General features: G+C 38.8%; 1 protein-coding gene across 1 annotated transcript in view; it reads right to left on the minus strand.

The window, feature by feature from the left end:
- The window catches only part of cpne9 (copine family member IX), a 58629-nt gene that overhangs the window by 12349 nt on the left and 22224 nt on the right, over positions 1 to 24056 (minus strand). Inside the window, exons 7-10 of the mRNA XM_058085250.2 lie at positions 23471 to 23547; positions 7545 to 7608; positions 3150 to 3253; positions 535 to 639 (exon numbers count right to left, since the gene is read on the minus strand). Coding sequence (XP_057941233.2) covers positions 535 to 639; positions 3150 to 3253; positions 7545 to 7608; positions 23471 to 23547 — 350 coding nt within the window. The remainder of the gene's footprint in view (positions 1 to 534; positions 640 to 3149; positions 3254 to 7544; positions 7609 to 23470; positions 23548 to 24056) is intronic.

The following is a 24056-nucleotide window of genomic DNA, read 5'->3' on the forward strand; positions in this document are numbered from 1 at the left end:
TTAGAAGAATTTTGTGAAATCTAAGCTGGCGGCATTAAACTACGTATTCATCTTTGCAGATGGAATTTTTGTATTATTCTCAAGGAGACAACTCAAGGGTGCAATATTGTTTGTAGTGTGATATTCCACCGTGCAGTGTTCTATTCCGCTCTTTTTGGGATGTAATACGGAGCACTTATTCCCACAAGGACAGCTCTCAGGAGCCCTGGGAGACATTAAGTATATGCAGAAGGCACCTGGCTGCAAGTGGCTATCACATCTGTTCAACACAGTGGGAATGTGAAGGTAATGCAGAGTGTCGTTTGGGAACCGAGTCGGTCTCAATAACACCAGCGCTGGTCCCCGGGACACCATGACCGACTGCTGGCATTATTCTGACCGCCCAGGCAACAGGTGATGTCATCGCCTCTATTTTTAATTCCCTCACCGGTTTGTATGATGTGTAAAATGCATTCATGATGAAAAAACATCCAAGGTTTTACTATGCGGCGTTACGCATGCATTAATGCGGGATTCTGACAACTGTTTACTGACCTGTCATAGTCGCCGTTGCAGAGAGCTCTAACAGGGATGGTGAAGGGCTGCCACACGGGGTTCAGCGTGTTTTTGATCACTTCTGTTTTATGGCAGATGGTGAACCTGCCAGCAAAGTGACACACAAAGTGAAAACAATATGATGATAATTGAACCTCATTTAGTTTCAGGGTAATTTAGAATGAGTCTACATCACAGGATCTTTAGCAGTTTACTTTATTCATTCATTCATTTTCTACCGGTTATCTTCGCGAGGGTCGCTGGGGATGCTGGAGCCTATCCCAGCTGTCTTCAGGCGAGAGGCAGGGTACACCCTGGACTGGTCACCAGCCAATCACAGGACACATATAGACAAACAACCATTCACACTCACATTCATACCTATGGACAATTTGGAGTCGCCAATTAACCTAGCATGTTTTTGGAATGTGGGAGGAAACCGGAGTACCCGGAGAAAACTCAGACATGCAAACTCCACACAGAGATGGCCGAGGGTGGAATTGAAGCCGGGTCTCCTAGACGCTCATCCATTTGTCCATACAAATTGTCAAACCTCAACTTCATTGTAATGTATTGTATGTTTGTTGTTATTGTATGTTGTTTTTGGAATGTGGGAGGAAACCGGAGTACCCGGAGAAAACCCACGCATGCACGGGGAGAACATGCAAACTCCACACAGAGATGGCCGAGGGTGGAATTGAACTCGGGTCTCCTAGCTGTGAGGCCTGCGCACTAACCGCTCGTCTGTCGTGCAGCCTTACATTATTTCAAGCATATTTAATAGTATATAGTATAATAGTATATACTACTCCGAACGGGAGTAGGAAGAAGCAGATCTTAACATCTTAACATGTACTACAACAAAAATAAAAATACAAAACATGTTTTTGCTCCCATTTTTTATGAGCTGAACTAAAAATTTTAAAAGGGATCTATTATGCTAATTTCCCAGCCCTTTGTATTGAGTTGTGGACTCCAATAGAGCAGCTACACACAATAACCTACACAAAATATATCCGATATCTTGCAGAATCTGCACCTATTCCAAATGTATTTTCTTGGATTTACAAAACAGTCAGTTTTAATTTATTCCACCCTCTGAACACACCCACTCCACTCTGATTGGTCACACTCCCAAGCGCTCCTAAGTACCATATTTTCACACTACTGCCCAACCTATATATACTATACACTGTATGAGTTGATGATAAATGAAGTGTGTAAGTTTCTTGATCAGTTCATGGTCAACCTTCTGTTTAAGAAGGTGTATCTGTTTCTGAAACACAGACATATTTGATAAGACCTAAAAAAAATTCTCAATTGAATTCAAATCAGGAAAACAGTCATTATTATTATTTTGGAGGTGTTTGGTTGCAAGCCAAGCGCAGTGGAGTACTTTGATGCTTGTGATGTGTTGTCCTGCATAGATAATGTGGCCTCCTTTAAGGCTACACGCTTCCTCTTGTACCGATGCTTGGTGAATTTAATTCTCAGAAGCTGGCAGTCGGTTTCTTGACAGTCTATCTGCAAGCCAAAAAGGTCTAAGTAGGTCATTCTTAATGAGCTCTTACGTTATTTACAGCATGTCCATTGCTGATCCACACATCCCTCCAATTAATTAAGATGTGCTTTTTCCTACTCCTTTTCAGACATGTTGAATTGTGCATATATGAACATGTGGTGTACTCTCATTAATGGTAATGGTAATGGTTTTATTTCATTTGAACATGCATCCGATTACAATTGAATGCATCACATAATCAGTTCACAGTTCCACATGTCCAAAAGGAGCAGGAAGAAGCAAAGCTTATTAAATCCTACCCCTCCATCTGGTTCACTTGGATCACTTTTACAATCAGTAACTCTTACATTTGTTCACTTCCTGCTTTCCTAATACAATAAAAATATGTATTATAAAATATTAAATAATACATGTATAATTAATATTATAAAATATTATAAATAAGAAATAATTATTTTTTTATTTTATTAATTTTTATTATTTTTATTTTATTTTATTTTTCTTTTTTTTTTTTTTTTGTCCCGTACCGAAGTACGAGGTGATATGAGCATCCAATGACATAATGGGTACCATAGTAAGTGTCAATATAGTGATATATATAGCACATCATGACTGGTTCAAGACTCTTCATCCTTGTATTTAGCAAACATCAACTGCTTGTATTGTTTCTTGAATTGGCTCATCGTTGTGCATTGTTTGACTTCCTTACTCAATCCATTCCATAGTTTGATTCCACATACTGAAATGCTATGGCCTTTTTTTTTTTTTTTTGGAATTCAAACACAGGACGACTTCAAAAGCAACCGTTTGAGCGCCTCTTATTTGAAAAGTAGCGGAAAACAAGTGAGGGAGATAATCAATTTTTCCTATAATTGATGCTCATAAACAGATTCTAGGGACACATATTACTTTCAGAATACCATTAAAAAATATTTTGCATAATACAGGGCATTATGTGACTTAGCAGCATACTGTTTATGACCTACATGTGTCTGTATGCACTTGTATTCCTTGTATGCCAAGGAATGTTCTAATGAGCATTTTATTGCTGGAAACAGTTAATTTAGCCTATGAGGCTTCTTCTCAAACTCACGTTCCATCTTCGTTGCTGCGGTAGAAAACCAAGAAGGGGTCTGATTTGCCAAAAAAGTCTTTCTTATCCAGCTTGTTGGCACACAGCTGCATGGTCGCAATATCCTGCCAGGAGAGAAGACAAATAGAGATTGTTGCAAATATCTATATTCGTTTTAACATGCAATTTCATTTTAAAGACAGTGTCGCACAACTAACTCATACCGGGTTCAGCTTTTTGGTGTGTGTGTGACTCCGATGCAGCAATTTAGAACTCAACACTTAGTCTGAATGTAAAGCGATTGTCACAGTTAAAAGATTGTATAATGCATAATAGCGATGCAAATTCCCAAGCCCGAGTGGCGGTTCATCTCAATAATGGCTGCATATATTTACACTGTGATTTCCATCCAGTGTTTCACTTAAAGTATACATTTTATTAGTGGGGAAAAAAAACAAATTTCATCTTTGGGTGTATTTAATGTAGTCTGAGAGGAATAGGAATAGCCGCATACATATGTATGGCTGGTTACACCCATTAATGAGACACCATTTTATTGCAGCTGCTGTTTTGAGATGCTCGGGATGCCACAGTGGAGGGCTAGATGAATAGATTGTCCTTGATGAGACCTTTTATTCACCGTCTCCGGTCCTAAGGCATCATGGGATACCTATGGATTTGTCAGTGTCCACGTTTTACACACAGCACATACGTTTTTCTGAATGCTATTTGGGCCATGTCTACATTCCACAAGGAGTATTAACATAAAGAAAAATGACAAGGAAAGAGGACATTATGTTTCCACAGCACTCACGTGTTTTCAGCAACAACTTCATGGGTGTTTAAAAGTTGTGGTGTTCTGTATTTGTTCACCCAGTGGGTGTGGTTGGATTGGAAATGGGTGGAACGTAAAGCTGGACTCAAAGCTGTAAATTATTATTAAGTCTGGAATTGATTTGGCTTGATCAGAAGTTGCTATATCCACTGTTTATAATGCAGCTATATGTGTATGTGTGGAAGTGATCCTTGGGACTTTATTATTTAATTATTTATATATATTATAATTATTTCATTTGTATGAGCTGTGATTCATGAGTTTTCCAAACGACTCTAAATCACCAGCCAAACAACCCTTAAAAAAAAAAAAATCAGTCAGTGACTGATGCACAATCGTGCCCGCTGTCTTATGATACAAGTTTAAGATTACAAGTGATATTGCAACATATTGAGAGAGGAGTAATATTTTAGGTATGGCTTATGTCAGCCATACACGCTCTTTTGTGTACCTAATGTTGTGACCAGTCAATGCAGGTTATATGTATTGAGTTGCTGAGTATCGCGCATCTTACAGAACGAGTTTACTAAGTAACTTTAGATACAAACCAAAATAGTGATGAGCTGAAGAAAACATAATAAAGTGTAGCTGTTTTCAACTTCTCATATGCACCAAAAACAAAGTGTTTGTGTTAAAACATGGATTTTTGCAACATTTCTTCCCAATGGGATGTATTTCAGGATTATGTCACTTGTTTTTTTTCCTTAGAATGTTCTACCATTTATTACCGTAAGCTGGTAGATTTTTATTTTATCAATTCGCTTTAGAAATAGTGACTTATTTCAGCTTCCGTAGAATGTATGTGACTCCTTTTTGGTATAAATATGCCCCCCTTCCTTCTTGCTTTGACCGGCCCATCTATAGAAACGTCACTCCAATGATCGATTGAGTACATGTAAGAGGGATGCAAGAGGGACTGGTTTCCAAATGTGTCAACTAGGGATCGACCGATATGGTTTTTTGGAGGCCGATGCCGATACCGATTTTTTCCATCATCTTTAGCCAATGGCTGATTTAGCTTCGGCCGATATTTATGGCCGATACTGCTTTTGCTGCCTCAATTTACATGAAAAAAATTACTATGATAACAAATATTCCAGGTCTCAAGTTTAAACAAATATTTATTGAAATGTAAACACTAAACGCAGGACGCAAGATTCAGCATGAAATTCAGCATTAAACGGCATTATCAACTTTAAAAGGAATAAATATTCAACCAAAACTTTTCTGTCTTAGTTTAAGTTTATCTGCTCCTCCGCAGTGTGACGCGCAAATATCACAAATATAACGCAAATATAACGCAAATATAACGCAAATATAACACAAATATAACGCAAATATAACGCAAACACAAATATAACGCAAATATAATGCAAACGCAAATATAACGCAAATATAACGCAAATATAACGCAAATATAACGCAAACGCAAATATAACGCAAACGCAAATATAACACAAATATAACGCAAATATAACACAAATATAACGCAAATGCAAATATAACGCAAACGCAAATATAACGCAAATATAACGCAAAGGCAAATATAATGCAAACGCAAATATAACACAAATATAACGCAAATATAACACAAACGCAAATATAACGCAAATATAACGCAAATATAACACAAATATAACGCAAATATAACACAAATATAACGCAAATGCAAATATAACGCAAATATAATGCAAATATAACGCAAATATAACGCAAACGCAAATATAACACAAATATAACGCAAATATAACACAAATATAACGCAAATGCAAATATAACGCAAACGCAAATATAACGCAAATATAACGCAAAGGCAAATATAACGCAAACGCAAATATAACACAAATATAACGCAAATATAACGCAAATATAATGCAAATATAACGCAAATATAACGCAAATATAACGCAAATACAAATGCAAATATAACGCAAACGCAAATATAACGCAAATATAAGGCAAAGGCAAATATAACGCAAACGCAAATATAACGCAAATATAACGCAAATATAACGCAAATATAACGCAAATATAATGCAAATATAACGCAAATATAACGCAAATACAAATGCAAATATAACGCAAACGCAAATATAACGCAAATATAAGGCAAAGGCAAATATAACGCAAACGCAAATATAACGCAAATATAACACAAATATAACGCAAAGGCAAATATAACGCAAATGCAAATATACCACAAATATAACGCAAATATAACACAAATATAACGCAAATATAACGCAAATATAATGCAAATATAACGCAAATATAACGCAAACGCAAATATAACACAAATATAACGCAAATATAACACAAATATAACGCAAATGCAAATATAACGCAAACGCAAATATAACGCAAATATAACGCAAAGGCAAATATAACGCAAACGCAAATATAACACAAATATAACGCAAATATAACGCAAATATAACGCAAACGCAAATATAACGCAAATATAACGCAAATATAACGCAAATATAACGCAAATATAACGCAAATATAACGCAAATATAACGCAAATACAAATGCAAATATAACGCAAACGCAAATATAACGCAAATATAAGGCAAAGGCAAATATAACGCAAACGCAAATATAACGCAAATATAACGCAAATATAACGCAAATATAATGCAAATATAACGCAAATATAACGCAAATACAAATGCAAATATAACGCAAACGCAAATATAACGCAAATATAAGGCAAAGGCAAATATAACGCAAACACAAATATAACGCAAATATAACACAAATATAACGCAAAGGCAAATATAACGCAAACGCAAATATAACACAAATATAACGCAAATATAACACAAATATAACGCAAATATAACGCAAATATAATGCAAATACAAATGCAAATATAACGCAAACACAAATATAACGCAAATATAAGGCAAAGGCAAATATAACGCAAACGCAAATATAACGCAAATATAACACAAATATAACGCAAATACAAATGCAAATATAACGCAAACGCAAATATAACGCAAATATAACGCAAATATAACACAAATATAACGCAAATATAATGCAAATATAACGCAAATATAACGCAAATATAACGCAAATATAACGCAAATATCGGCCGGCCGATGTATCAGTTGATCCTTAGTGTCAACCAACACTAAAACGTCTAAACTGGTTTCAACCAAATTCATGCAATAATACGTGTATGTAAACATAATGAAAGCACTGATTTTGTTGTTTTATCTATGGTTAGGTTTATAAATAGATTATGATATTTCCTGTGCGAACCGAGTTGGGACTTCATTTTAATGTTGGCATCTCTGGAGAAGTGAGACAAAATTGAGCATTTGTTCCCATCAACTCCACGGGAAAAAAACCCCAACTTGAACCCTGACTGAGTGATTTACATGTGAAACTCCCGTTCATTTGTCACGGCGCACGGTCTCTTACGGAAAGTTGGGGCCATCATTAAAACTTTTCTGCAGCCGTGTGCGTGTATATCCCATTATCGGTGGCACGGTTTATAAATGCATAAATGTGCATGTGTCCTTGGTGTGTGTGTGTGTGTGTGTGTGTGTGTGTGTGTGTTTACTGACCCTGCAGTTGCTGAGTTCCTCAGCAGTTAAGATAATGACCCCACACTTCTTTCCTGGAATTCCACTGGAAACAAAAGCACAAGCATGAAATATATGCAATTCAATATACTGTAGGTTGTATTACAGTACATTTGCAATTATTACTATCCCTATTGGCCCATAAAAATGTTTTGTTATGGTGGATTTGTGGAACTAGTGGAACACAAGTGCATGCATCCTGTCTGTGTTACCCTGAAGCAATGTCCACATGCACTTCGGCAAAAGTATTTTTCCCACTGCAAGCTGCAAATGGTGTTATTTGTCCAAGTCATTTCTGCCAACCACAAGACAAAACTGTCATTTTTGGAAAATGGCCATAGTTATATTTGTTTCAGACTTGACAGACATTGTGAAGCAGAATTTATAAAGCATTAAATTGTCCCACTAAAGGAACATGATTTGGGTTTAGACAGTTGACAGGTGAGTTTTACCCTCATAGTAAAATAATAATAATAATAATAATAACTGCTCTGCAGCTGAGCAAGCCCATAATAATCCTGCTTACATGTTAAATGTTGACATTTGAAAACTACTCAGAAGAAGCAGATCTTGGAGTTGGGAGTTTAACCCGCTGAACTAGAGGGGTAGTTTCCCTTCGCCTTTGCGCCTATGCTCCAAACAGAAGTCCAAAATATCCACTCTTGTGGAGTCCCTGGAAGGAGTACCGGAGAGTCCTCCAGGACTTCAACGCTCATGTTGGCAGTGACAGTGAGACCCGGAAAGACATGACTAGGAGGAACAGACCCCTGGATCTGAACCACAGGTCACAGCTTCAAGTCATGAAGCTTAGGCTGCTACCTAACGTTTTTGCATATTCTCATTCATACATATTGCATTTTTGATTGCAGGTAGCTTTGTGCGACAAATACCTTTTAGGCCGAGTACAGATATGACTCTTGAAAACATTTGAGGTACGTACATCACCATAAAGCGCTGCAACATAATCCTGATATTTGTCCATGTGCCAATATCAACAAGAAAGCCTTTTAGTGAGCTGAAAGTCTAAGCATTTTGACCTTGAAAATAGGAACAAAATCACTTGATTAAACTCACTGGCATCTGAAGAGCTCTTGTAGAAAAGAAAGGAAAACTCACAGACTGGAATAGACCCAGAAATGTGTCCTAATTTATTTTTTTGACTCAAGATCTCGATTAAAAAGTTCAGAAAAAAAGACAGCATTAATAGGTGCTAACTGGGGATGTACACAAAATGTAAAATGTAAATATGTCTATGATACAAATCAAGTGAGGTTTTTAGATTTCTATATTATGATTTAACACAGTTCTGCAGTCTCAAACTCTAATGTTATCATTCAACATCCAAAAAACTTATGGACTGGTCCATAGGGTTACTATTATTACTCATTGATGTATTCATTCTATTCAGGCTAGTAAAACACGCAATGTCCACACTGAAGAAACAAGCAACCTATTCAAAATTAATTATGTTGTTCCTATTAAATGTAAATCCATTTGTTGTTGCTTATTTCAAATCGGGTCACAGTCAGACGCGGTAACTAAAGAATTCCTCCTACTACCAATGATTCCTGGCGCCCCTGGGGTATGTAACCGGACAGATTGGAAGGATAATCCCGCTCCCATTTGCCCTGGCTCTATACCTAAGGGTCTTCTACTAGTTGGACGTAACAGGAAGACCTCTAAAAGACGACATGAGCCGGTATCATTAGACTGGGGCCAAACTCAGTTGATTCGTTCTTGACCTCATTGGATATATCAAGTATTAGAACTCTGAAGCTTGAGGCCAGTGAAACTCATTCGTTGTACCTATGAACCTTCTATCTAAGAGGAAAAAAACAATCTTTTTAATTGTCTCTCAAGGGGAAATTCAGGTTTTTTGAGAGGTACTGAGGTACCTCAGTCTGTAAGTGTCAAAAGGTTGAAGGTCATGACCATAGATGAAGGTTGGGTGATTATACCTTGAATCCAAATTGAAGATTTTCCATACCACAAAAGGCTTATACATCGGAAAAAATGCTGTAAACTCTGGGAAGTAAGGTTAATTTTGTTTCAAAAACATAAAAATTGACGTACAGTGTGAATGTAGCCTTGGATGTTCCAATTGGACTGGTTTGGTTTGACCGCAAATCTCGGTTTTAGGAAAGAGAGTGTCCGGCGCCTCAGCTAGGAGACAGATCCACTGTCCATTGGCCATAAATATTTCATTGGAGCTCAGCTGTTCGATTTCATGATGAAGCAGATTGCATAATAACAAAAAACAGTTCTGACAGAATTTCTTTTTTGTTTAATCTTTCATGGTCAAGAAACAGAAAGCGAACTGACAGACGATGAAAAGGGGTTCAAGGACACGGCAGAGGGAAGAGCCTGAGGAAGAACAAAGAATATACGTAAATTGGAATTGGAACATTATGAGAGCGGTGGTAGTCATTCTTGACTCCTCACATAAAACTACAAGCTGGTGGCTTTAAAGCTGATATATTATTTCCAATATGCTGCCACCCTCAGCTAGCACTGTGTATTTTTTTTTTTAACTAATCCTAATGTACAACTACTAGGCACCACCCTGATTCATAATATGTTCTGATTGTAAGCGACTGTTGGGTACGATATTCTGTTCCACCACAGCTTTTTACTTGTACGTACATGTCTTCTGAATGGGCCGAGTGGGTAGTAACACAAAAAAAAAAAAATTCATGACCAAATATGCACTTCCAATGTTGTGTCAAAATTGTCTGCAGTAAACGCGGACCTGGTACATGGCAAGTCAGGGGTCTCCAACCAGTAGCTCATGATCTACCAGTAGCTCCTAAAAACTTTTAAAGTAGCTCTCCAAAGGTTATTAAGCTTATTCATTTATTATCAACTCCAATACCGACAAAATTAGAAAGCAGGGTTCGGCAGTAGTCCAGAAGTCCTCAGGAGTGTGACAAATTGCAGTGAAATGGGCATGCTCAAAGGAGGGCTTTGGGTGGAAAAAAATTCAAACAGACGGTTTTGGAAAGCCAATGAAATACAGCTTGAATAGGCGCAGATTCTGGAAGATCTAGAAAGATGTATGTGTTATTGTGTGTAGCTGCTCTATAGGAGTCCACAACTCAATACAAAGGGTCAAAAAATGAGCAGTATAGGTCCCCTATAAATATGTATATATGTGTGTGTATATATATATATATATGTATACTATAATACTAAATAATAAACAAAACTAAGACCATTTTGGAAAGCCAATGAAATACAGCTTGAATAGGCGCAGATTCTGGAAGATCTACAAAGCTTTATGTGTTATTGTGTGTAGCTGCTCTATAGGAGTCCACAACTCAATACAAAGGGTCAAAAAATGAGCAGTATAGGTCCCCTATAAATATGTATGTATGTATATATATACTATAATAATAAATAATAAACAAAACTAATTACCTAATTAGGGCTTATCGAACTAATAGCATACTTTTTCTTTCAATCCAAACACAGTTCCAAGAGATTTGACTTTTTCCTTTAAAAAGATCAAAAGCAAGATAATTGGCAGAAAATGAATGAGGCTGCAACAATAAAAAGGGCATTGCCTCAAAGGAATCACCAACCAGCCAGCCAGATGGCTCCCATGTGATACCCATGCTGCTCGTGGTCTCTCGGGGCCACATTTGCATGATATCTGGCATACATGCTGTGATGTATTAACCAGAGTGCTCGTCTTAAATTTGTTTTTATCTGTGGAAATCAAGCCATTTCTCAGCTTTGGCCTGCAAATTTCTCAAAGAATTGCTAGATCAGGCGGCACGGCGGTCAAGTGGTTAGCGTGCAGACCTCACAGCTAGGAGACCAGGGTTAAATTCCACCCTCGGCCATCTCTGTGTGGAGTTTGCATGTTCTCCCCGTGCATGCGTGGGTTTTCTCCGGGTACTCCGGTTTCCTCCCACATTCCAAAAACATGCTAGGTTAATTAGCGACTCCAAATTGTCCATAGGTATGAATGTGAGTGTGAATGGTTGTTTGTCTATATGTGCCCTGTGATTGGCTGGCCACCAGTCCAGGGTGTACCTCGCCTCTCGCCGGAAGACAGCTGGGATAGGCTCCAGCACCCCCCGCGAGGAAAAAGTGTTAGAAAATGAATGAATGAATGAATACCCTGAGACAGTCCAATTTGTGGTTCGGTACTCATTCACCTTGCATTCATACTGGTATAGTAATAAAAGTATAAATACTGCATATTTCAGCTCAAGTGAACCGTACTGCTGGTTCGGATAACCATGTTCACACTTGACCATCGGAACTGTACGAGCAGAGCAAAGGGACTACTGTTCATTTTAACAAAATGAAACATGACGAGTGTGAATGCACACTTATTTTCAGACTTTGTGATACGTACAAAATAAACTTTTAATATCTGCTTCATAGCTTCCCCAGCTGCAAACAAAGAGCAGGTCTTGTTATTATGTTGACCTGGCATCATTACACAGGAAACCTTGGCGGTGAAACGGTGAGTTAAATTACTCGGTATACTGCTGCCGCCGCCCACAGGATTTACAAAGTCATAACTTTGAAGACATGTAAAAGTTGTAGCTTATTAGGATCATTTGTTTTTATGAGTGGAAAACACAAGAGCAAGGACTGGGGCTTATATTTGTTACATTGCATGGTAATGAACACATGTTTATTTCCTTTTTCTGTGCAGTGATTACAGTAAAAACACAAAATGGTCAATCAAATGATAAATGATGTCAATCAAACAATAAATGGTCTGCGTAAAACAAACCATTTAGCATGCCTTTCTTATTATATTTTAATTATAAGACCAAGAAGACAAACAAAGCAGCCTTACTGTACATAAAGCTCCACTGAAACTAAACTTCTAAGTAAAAGGCAACAAGTTATATAATTAATACCCCGTCCCTAATTGGAATTGTTCCAATCTACATCCAAATTACAAGTAACGACATTGCCATTAAGAGTGTTTGCAAAGTCATTGCGCCTGCTATCACCCCAACAACTAATGGGGCTATGAAAGATACATCAGGAGTCAGGTCACCTTGAAAAACCTATACTTTCTTTTCAATAGCTCCAGCATGCCCAGACACTGTTTGTGCAGTTTGGAATGTGCAGTTTGGACATTTTGCGTTACATGGGCTGCAGATTGCCTACACTCAGTAAACATGGACACGGACCAATCAGAGCGGAGTGGGCGTACCTAGAGGAGGACCGGGGGTGGGTCAGAAGCAGTCCATGGAAATAATCTAGAAGTTTTCTGTGTAGTTTATCGTGTTTAGACATAGGTCAAAGATAAAGATATGGCGCTATAGTGTTGATAAGGTGCCTAGTGGCGTGCAGTGGCTCAAAGTGCCTCCCAACTGGCTCGTGGTAACGGCGGCAAAAATTAAGTTTGGCGGCAAAAAAATTTCAAAATCAACCAAGTGGAACCAAATGTCAAACAAACAATCCACCTATTGGAATTCACTGGAATGAAATGGCTCGAGCCAAGTTGCGCATAGTGGCTCACTGTGGTGTCGAATAACGGCAACATTAATTTGGCGCTATAGCTACGAGCCAATCACATAATCTTTGGTATATCATAGTATCATTGGCATAACTTGGCTCGAGCCATTTCATTCCAGTGGATTCCAATAGGCGGATTGTTTGTGACATTTGGACTCCGAGCAGTAATTAGGCTGCAGATTGCCTACACTCAGTAAACATGGACACGGACCAATCAGAGCGGAGTGGGTGTACCTAGAGGAGGACCGGGGGTGGGTCAAAAGCAGTCCATGGAAAGAATCTAGACGTTTTCTATGTAGTTTATCGTGTTTAGACATAAGTCAAAGATATTTTTTTTTTGCTTAAGCTCATACACACACTCCCACGTGAAAAACAAAAGAATATAATCAAAGTGTCAGATTATTCCCTTCAGGTGTTGCTTCAATACACTTCCTGTCCATGGCTTTGATATTAAATTGCCATCTCTGCCACAACAAATAAAAAACATGTAAGCAGCGCAGCCTGAAGGAACAGACGTTTTTAAAAGCCGTCGGAGGCCAAAGGAGCATAATTACTATTCTTTCCATAAGGTCAATGTCTGTGATGGCGGCCTTCCGGGGATAGACAGCTGTCAGGAGCCTCTGATAGATCAGACACGGTTAAAGCCCCGAGGGATGGAGACGAGGTAGGCAGGTAAAGGAAGGTGTGAGCAAGTTGAGAACCCAGTAGAGCAGAGAGGGGGAGGACATCGATGCCGAGATACAAGCAATTGATAGAAGAGGAGGATGAGAAAGAGGCAGCTTCCTCCTCGCTATATGTGCTGTGATTTAGAAGTCTGCACTTCAGGTGCCTACACACAAAACAAAAATGTCGAAAAAAAATCCAGAACATATATTCATTGTTGGAATTTTTTTTTTTCCCACCACTGCCGCAATCAAATAAACAGACATTTCCAAATGATGTAGGTCTCCGGTTGCCTCCTCATGTCAGTGGGTGTTTGCTTTTAAAGGGTCACCGCTTTTAGAAACGGACTCCATGCTGTGCGGCAAACTAAGCACTCCTTTCCACTTACCTGTGTGTTGCCTTGGCAACCGGAATATGGGGTACCAGCTGAGGCGGCAAATGTATAATAATGATTCAAAATGCACTCCCTTTTGAAAAGATAAATGTGGAAGTTCGTGGGATATAAAGAGCAGGGATACACAAGCAGCGCTGTGGGAGCGCCAGAGGTTATTTTTAAACCGAATCTGGTCGATTATACCAACTATACCAAAAGAGACTCACCATGAGTGGGATAAGAAACATTTACATTAAAAGAAGCGAACAACAAGCAAAGCAACCCAAATTAAGTGTAAGTGTGGAAAAAAAACGAGGCTGATCTATTAATAATCCCACTGTCTGCCAAGACAGCCTTGTGTGGATTGGGATTAGACAGGCATGTTCTTTTTTTGCAGTCGCTCACGCTCGCCATGTCTTTGTCTCATTAGAAAGAAATAACCTGCTTCTTTGGAGGTTACTGATGTATGACCCATTTCTCTCAGCCCATCCTGAGGTAGGAGGTCCAAAGACAAATGAGCCTGTCAGGACATCAGCATGCTTGCGGACCAATAAATGGCTGATAATCTGAAGCTATATTTTTTGTGTGTTTATAATTAAATGTTTAATGTTGGTGTGGTTTGCTTAGCATTTATGTTGTGGGACCAAACAATGTGGTTGGACAGCTTCCTTGCCATATTATGTGACATAACTCTAATATTCCAAATTAATTTATTTTCTACCGCTTATCCTCACAAGGGTCGCAGGGGTGCTGGAGCCTATCCCAGCTGTCTTCGGGCGAGAGGCGGGGTACACCAGCCAATTAACCTAGCATGTTTTTGGAATGTGGGAGGAACCCGGAGTCCCACGCATGCACAAGGAGAACATGCAAACTCCACACAGAGATGGCCGAGAGTGGAATTGAGCTCAGGTCTCCTAGCTGTGAGGCCTGCGTGTTAACCACTCACTCACCAAATTGAAACGGTCAAATTCATTTATTTTCTACCGCTTTTCCTCATGAGGGTGGTGGGGGTGCTGGAGCCTATCCCAGCTGTCTTCGGGCGAGAGGCGGGGTACACCCTGGACTGGTGGCCAACCAATCACAGGGCACATATAGACAAACAACCATTCACACTCACATTCATACCTATGGACAATTTGGAGTCGCCAATTAACCTAGCATGTTTTTGGAATGTGGGAGGAAACCGGAGTACCCACGCATGCACGGGGAGAACATGCAAACTCCACACAGAGATGGCCGAGGGTGGAATTGAACTTGGGTCTAGCTGCGAAGCCTGTGCGCTAACCACTCGATCACCATGCAGCCTTGACATTCATTCATTCATTCATTTTCTACCGCTTTTCCTCATGAAAGTCGCGGAGGTGCTGGAGCCTATCCCAGCTGTCTTTGGGCAAGAGGTGGACTGGTGGCCAGCCAATCACAGGGCACATATAGACAAACAACCATTCACACTCACATTCATACCTATGAACAATTTGGAGTCGCTAATTAACCTAGCATGTTTTTGGAATGTGGGAGGAAACCGGAGTACCCGGAGAAAACCCACACATGCACGGGGAGAACATGCAAACTTCACAGAGAGATGCCAGAGGGTGGACTCGAACTCAGGTCTCCTAGCTGTGTGGCCTGCCACTCGACCACCGTGCCGCCAAAAACTTTTTTGTTTAATTCTGTGTCGAGGCCTCGAGGATCCACTTTTGTCGCCCACACAGAGGAAGAAGAAAGAAACGAATGGCAAGGTTGATGAAGCAAAAGAAAACAAGGCAACAAAAGAGAAGGAAAACATTTCAGGCTAAACAGAAAGTTGAACACAGTGACGTGTATTTGTTGGAACGCGGCACTTGAATACCACAGCAGTCCATCTTCAAATGGAATGTCCAAGTCAAGGAAAAATGTACATATTTGATACCTGTTTATTAAAATACTGAAAAACGCACAATATTGCGGAGCGATTGTCGCACCCTGCTTATATCACTTATTTCAGCGCGCGCCTCACAGCTAGGAGACCCAAGTTCAATTCCACCCTCAATTCAACCTGTGTGGAGTTTGCATGCGTGGGTTTTCTCCGGGTACTCCGGTTTCCTCCCACATTCCAAAAACATGCTAGGTTAATTGACAACTCCAAATTGTCCATAGGTATGAATGTGAGTGTGAATGGTTGTTTGACTATATGCGCCCTGTGATTGGCTGGTCACCAGTCCAGGGTGGACCCCGCCTCTCGCCTGAAGACAGCTGGGATAGGCTCCAGCACCCTCATAAGGATAAGTGGTAGAGAATGAATGATGGCTGTTTTGCAGTCGACTATAGTCTATTACAGGGGTCGGCAACCCGCGAACCGCATGTGTGCCGACTGTGCATTTTCAAAATTAATGTGAAATATCCAAAGTCCACAAGTCCGTTAATGCATCTAGTGTCCTTGTCTGAATTTTTCTGACCTCTGCTCTGTTATAGACACCTCTGTTCCTGGTCGTGGGCGGAGCCACGAGACACACCTGCCACTCTCGCTAATTACCTCAGCAGTCACGACTTCCAGCACTCGACCTTTGACATGAATTCAAGAACCACATCGGTCTCCTCCCTGCATATTGAATCCAACTTACGAACAAGCCGTGATAACTAGACTGCATTCTGACTGCTGATTGGATGAACAAAGGAAGGCTGCTATTGGTACTGAATGTCATTCTCACTGCATGACAGGAAAAAAAAAGGTGAGGGAGTTTTGAGTTGAGTCTGAAGCAATTTACTGCACAGTAAAATCAAAGCGCGTCATTAACAGAAGCATAGCAATATGTTTTAAAAGGAGAAGAGTGCTGTCGCTATGTGCTCGGAGCCCGTGACACTCTAATCGCCAACGGTGAGGCAGATAATGTACCGCTGCAGATGGCTGACAAGTACACTCACCGCACAGAACACTATGTGCTTTCACTTTCACGTCTCCCAATACCAGAAAATTCTCACAACGACGTCAGGAAAAGACTTTAGATTTGTCGTGAGTCGCTTTTAAGTCACCAAGATGGTTTGGAATGTTGCCAGATTTAGAGAGAAATTGGCCAAGTTGGCAACATTGGGTTGACATTCACAGATGGAAAATACATGACATATTAGTTCATTTATTCATTCATTTTCTAGACCGCTTATCCTCACTCGGGTTGCGGGGATATGCTGGAGCCTATCCCAGCTGACTTTGGGCGAGAGGCGGGGTACCCTGGACTGGTCACTAGCCAATCACAGATGACATATAGACGATTTGGAATCATCAAGTTGAAATAAAATCATTTCAAAAATTAAATTAAATTAAATTAAATTAAATTAAATTAAATTAAATTAAATTAAATTAAATTAAATTAAATTAAATTAAATTAAATTAAATTAAATTAAATTAAATTTTTGAAATAATCGTTCGTAAAAATATCAGAGGATTTTGAAAATCAAAGGTAATATTTTAAAAAGATTTTCATGACTTTATAAGCAGTGTAATGTTTTGTTCCTCCTGACAATTTTGTTTGTTTGTTTTGCCTGGAAGAGGTGGCAAAATGGTTCTTTTGATGGAAAAGGTTGCCGACCCCTGGTCTATTATTAGTCCACCAGAATTCACTTGCAAGTAGACCAAAACCAATCTCTCAAGCAGTCTTGGTACACTTCTGTGATGCAAAGCAGGTTTTAAATGATCACTTTCACACTTGACCAAACAAACTGCACTAGCAGAGCAAACTGAGCAATGTTGGTTTGAACAAAACTCGACTGTGAATGCACCATAAAACTTGAACAGCCAACTTTCTTTCATTGTGCCCTTGAGACCTCTCTGTTTCTCCAAGGCTGATCCCAATTTAACTTTATAAAATTGGGTTTGTCTCTGCAATGTTTTTGTTATAATCCAATTTTAAGATAGATGTAGGAGCCAAACAACACGCTTCGACTCTCAGGAATGAATCATAAAAAGATGATTTGTTTTCACAACAAAAAAACACAGCTAGGTAACTGATAAAATGTTACTTACAGCTTGTTCTTCTGACTTTTCAACATGACCAAGTAAAGTTTGAAAGGAATTCAGCAACAGTTTGGCCATGTTCACAAAACAGTTCCATATTTTTCTCTTGCTGGCCAGGAATCTGCTACTCCAAAATGTTTTCCCAGATGCTTGTCTCTTTAGAAAAGTTAGTCTTCCCTCAAACCTTGAGAAAATGTCCTGGAAAACATTTCTCCGTGCTAACACGATGAAAATGCAGTGTTGACAAAGAGGAGGGCAGGCCTACAGCTTGTATCCGGGTACGCCCATATAAGGAAGTCTGGCTCACTGTGACATCACAGGACTCTCTGAAAAAACTCAACTGAAAAACTGGGCTGTCAGCGCCATCCCAAACTTCTTTCAAGGCTCATTTCCAAAAGCACAAACCTAATTATCTGACATTTCTGCATTGTTTAAACACGAGCTACTAACATTTATAGGTCAGAAAAGTGAAAAAGCATAAAAGGTGCCCTTTAAATTTTGAGCAGATGTATGAATACCATTTTTCTTTTCTCTGCGTGAGTAAGTGTCTGCATGGCCGCCTGTGTAATGCGACGATAATAGTCAGAATTTTTGCACATGAGCTGCTGGTCAGTCTGTTGGTGCAAAGTGTCGGTGGAGGGCAGTGTGTGTGATTGTGGGTAGTTGGTGAGATGTCTTTAGTTCTGTGACCAAACAGACAAAAAAAATACATTTGTCAGCAATAAAAAGAGCCATTTTTTAGCACAGTGCGAAGTGGATTCTTTTAGTGTACACAACAAATTTCTAGAGGGAAAATTCTGGCAGTTAAGCAAAAAAAATTAAAAATGGAGGAGCCATTGTACATCCTCTACTGAATGCGTGCGTTTCACATTTCAATCGGTTGGCATTAAATGAAGGCATAATTGTGTCCACTGTCTAAGATGTCGGTAACCCACTTAGACCAGCAATCGTATACACTTGAGGCCATTGCAGTGCGGTTGCATTTTACTGTGCACAGATGCTTGATGACCTTTGAAAATCATCTTGAAAAGGGAAAAAAAAAATACACCACAAGGCTTTTCATCTTAAGGAAGTTATGCTTAAAGATAGTAAGAAATACTACCAGTTAAATTTGTTACATAGTGGTATGAAAAAGTTTGGGCACCCTTGATTTTTCTTTACAAATCACTGGTTGTTGGGATCAGCAATTTCAGTTAAATATATCATATAGCAGACAAACACAGATAAACAAATAAAGGATTTATAGAAAGTATGCAATAATTATTTAAACACAAGTAGGCAGGTGCCTACATTTGGAGAGGCGGGGTACACTCTGGACTTGTCGCCAGCCAATCACAGGGCACATATAGACAAACAACCATTCACACTCACATTCATACCTATGGACAATTTGGAGTCGCCAATTAACCTAGCATGTTTTTGGAATGTGGGAGGAAACCGGAGTACCCGGAGAAAACCCACGCATGCACAGGGAGAACATGCAAACTCCACACAGAGATGGCCGAGGGTGGGATTGAACTCCGGTCTCCTAGCTGTGAGGTCTGCGCTCTAACCACTCGAGTGCCGTGCAGCCCCCAAACATAAATTCCCTACAATTTTTTTCTATATTTGAAGGTTCTAATGGCATCTGGATTTGAATATGACCAGCACTTATTACCACCGAGAGGGTCCTAAAGGGTCCTTAAGTTAACAATGATAGTTAGGCTTCAAATTTAATCGGCCTTGGCCCAAACCTGAACCTTCCATCTATGTTTTAATTATCATTCATATAATTTAGTTGTTGTGGGGCTGCGTGGTGGACGAGTGGTTAGCGTACAGGCACACAGCTAGAAGACCTGAGTTCAATTCCACACTCAAGCATCTCTGTGTGGAGTTTGCATGTTCTCCCCGTGCATGCGTGGGTTTTCTCCGGGTACTCCGGTTTCCTCCCACATTCCAAAAACATGCTAGGTTAATTGGCGACTCCAAATTGTCCATAGGTATGAATGTGAGTGTGAATGGTTGTTTGTCTATATGTGCCCGAATACATCTAGGATAGGCTCCAGCACGCCCGCAACCCTCATGAGCATAAGTAGTACAAAATAAATGAATAATTTAGTTGTGTCCATTTCCAATAGAACCTTGGTTGCTATGACCTGATGTGTGTGTTTTTATATCAAAAATGTACACAACAAAAGTTCCAGCATATTGATGGACTATATTGTTTTGTGTTAATATTCCGAAAAGATGTCAGGAAAATATTTATCTTCTGGAAAAAAAAAAAAGAGTATGTTTCGGTTAGAGCCAGCCCTTCTGGAACAGATTAATGACGCTAGCATTAGTGCAGTGACTTCAATGATATTATTCATGAAATCGTAGCAATCTACCATTTTTTCCATCCTGAACAAACCCCCCCTAGAGCCACCACACACACACACACACACACACATGCACTTGTCTCCCAGGCAAAGCGTTACCTGCCATCTGGTGCGGCCATTCAGGTCTCATCTGGCCTGCTCTGCTAAGACCAGACAAGAAAACCCTGGCTGCTTCTGAGGGGATAGTTTCATCCCAAAATTCAAACAATTGCCATTTAATATTGCCGCATCAAGACAACAAAAGAATAATCAAACTGTTACAGCATGTTGTGCGTAATGAGCTCAGTAAATTGAAACCGGTGATTGTCTTTTTTGGTCTCAATTTTGGATCATAGGGAAAGAACAAATCTGAATAAATATCCATGTGTTTATTTTCCAACTGGCAAGAATGAGTTGTTAGCTTGTAAAGCACAGATCTGTCCGCAGTTGGCATGCTTTAAAGTGGGAATTAGTGTTTCCTGCTCGTTGGTGCTGAGCATCTTGGCAAATAAGATGAGTGTTGTTCTGTGGCACTCTTCATCTGTCAGCGACAGCACTTGTTGGACCAACAAGCCATGGGAAATTTGTAATTATTTGTCATTTTCTGAAAGAGCACCACGGACAGAGACTCAAGATATGTTTCATTGGGTTCACCAGGGGGTGAATAGTAAATAATCTCTGCATCTCAGTCAATCGGTACGCATAAATAGTAAACATGACTATTAATTACATTAGTTTCCGGTTTTATGGTTTGGCTGGTCCTGCAACTTATTCTACATGAAACTAAATGGATGTCCAGGAGAAGCAACATGCTTGTTGTTAAAGATATCAACAATCTGGATACATATTAAACATAATATTACTCCGACTAAGTTTAAAAACTCTTTATTTAAATATTCACAAAGAGCTTGTCAAGCCATTGGAAATTGCAGGAGGTCATTTCTCAATATAAAAGTATAGAATAATATACTATAATATATAATATATATAATAATTAATAATATATATAATGTATAATAATGTACTATAAAAATATAAAATACAAAATATAAAAAAATCAAAATTATTAAAATTATTTGTGCAATTTACTGTTTAGCTGTACATTGTTGTTCATATTTGATTACATCTATTTATTCGCCACATTGTTATTATTAATATATAATTATTGTTATTATTTAAATATTCACAAAGAGCTTGTCAAGCCATTGGAAATTGCAGGAGGTCATTTCTCAATATAAAAGTATAGAATAATATACTATAATATATAATATGTATAATAATTAATAATATAACTGCTGTGTTATTGTGCAATGACAATAAAGGAAGTGTGACCCACGGTGTCATCTTACAAAAGAACACAAAATTCATCACACAGTCACTTAATACTCAAAAGATATACAGAATGAATACAGACACATGTACCAATACGAGTTTAGAATGAAAACTACTATGGTCAATAGCTATTTCCAAGTAGTACGTAAGGTACTTTCAAAAGCGAGAGCACAAGCAAACTGCTATCAAGCACACAGCACAGGTTTCCACATTTTGAAAGGAAACATCAGCTCATCAATATTTCATAAGGAGACCTTTTAGCACATTTGTTGGGCCCCGAAGGAATTCAAGAGTGAATAAAAAATAAAAAAATCACAACATAGTTAAGTTTTGAATTGAAAGTAAATATTGTGTGAAGACGGGATGTATTGTTTTCCTTTTCATGTGGACTATGAATAAAACAATAAAAGTAGGATCAATGCACCATGTTACACCCCCACGTAGTAAACCACAAACGTAATACAAATCTACATATGTAATAATTTGCAGGAAAATTATTACATATGACCAGTCCAGGGTGTACCCCGCCTCTCGCCCAAAGACAGCTGGGATAGGCTCCAGCACCCCCGCGACCCTCGTGAGGAAAAAGCGGTAGAAAATGAATGAATGAATTATTACATTTGTGGGAAAGTGAAAATCTGTAAATTTTAATAACTTCCCACAAATGTAATAAGACAAAATATTTATTTTTTTTGTTGTTGTTTGTTCTTTCTTCTTTTAATGAAGGCGAAGGTGTAGATGTCATTTTGAGGATTTTAAAAAGATAATTCTTTTTTTTTGTGGAAAAAATATTATTCAAAGAGTATCATTTGAATACATTAAAGGAATTGTTAATTATTAAATTATAATTTATTTTACATTTAAAAAAGATAACATAATTGTTAGAATTATTACTATTATTATATTATATATTATTCTTATATATTATTATATTTTTATTTATTATTTCTTTTGATTATTTCTTCCCCATATACACACAAAATCACACATACTGTAACTAAAACGCACATGTACGCCCACAAACAAAATGTAATAATATCCTGCAAATGTAATAGTTATTACATTTGTAGGAAATTCAGTATTACGTTTGCAGTAGGCAAATTTTATTATATTTGTGGGAAATTTATTACATTTGCAGGTTTATTACATTCAAAGCTGCAGATTTGCATCCCGTTTGTGGGCAGTTATTACGTTTGTGGGTGTAACACATCATGCCTTTGAATCAAGCTCATGACCTTTGGTGACATCAAAATGTGTCAAACTTTTTTGCATTCATTTCACGACCAAGAATAATGTGTGTTTTTGGGGCTGCATATGTTTAATATGAATCTGATTTTTAATGTGTATGGTGCTGGGGAAAGGGTTGAGGTCAGTGTTCTGTGCAAGTTGTACACCAAGCATCTCCTTATGGACTAGGACAAAGCCTTCCTACGGCGCCTATGCCTATATATATATAATTCAGTTTACACACATACTTAGTACTGCGGTCTGCAATGATGTTTCAACGTGATCTGGCCCATTGACGCTCCAATCTAACAGATTAAAACCAGTATTGGCAATACACTGAATCTATTGCAGTTTAAGATTCCATCATGGGGCTGGCCATCAGTATTCATGAGCATAAATTCTATTATGTCTATGGTTCGATATACAATAGCAAACATGGTGAATTAATTTGTGACATGTAATTATGTTAGTATAAACGAGATTATGTTGCATGACTTACGAGAGACTCCTCTCCAGGCGTCCTCCGGTGCAGCCAATGATTTCTCCCAGGGTGCAAAACGTCTGGCCCAGAAAATCCTGAATAAAAATAGGAAGATAATAGTGAGTTAAGGAATTCATTCATTCATTTTCTACCGCTTTTTCCTCATGAGGGTTGCGGGGGTGCTGGAGCCTATCCCAGCTGTCTTCGGGCGAGAGACAGGGTACTGCCTGGACTAGTCGCCAGCCAATCACAGGGCACATATAGACAAACAACCATTCACACTCACATTCATACCTATGGACAATTTGGAGTCACCAATTAACCTAGCATGTTTTTGGAATGTGGGAGGAAACCGGAGTACCCGGAGAAAACCCACACATGCACGGAAAGAACATGCAAACTCCACACAGAGATGGCCGAGGGTGGAATTGAACTCGGGTCTCCTAGCTGTGAGGCCTGCGCGCTAACCGCTCGTCTGCCGTGCAGACTTACTTTATTTCAATCATATTTAATAGTATATCACATTTACTGTATATACTACTCTGAAAGGGAGTAGGAAGAAGCAGATCTTAACATCTTAACATGTACTACAACAAAAATAAAA

Source organism: Doryrhamphus excisus, linkage group LG17 (genome assembly GCF_037039965.1).
Source record: "Doryrhamphus excisus strain RoL-2023G ecotype Guam linkage group LG17, RoL_Dexc_Guam_v1.1, whole genome shotgun sequence".
Lineage (NCBI taxonomy): Eukaryota > Metazoa > Chordata > Actinopteri > Syngnathiformes > Syngnathidae > Doryrhamphus > Doryrhamphus excisus.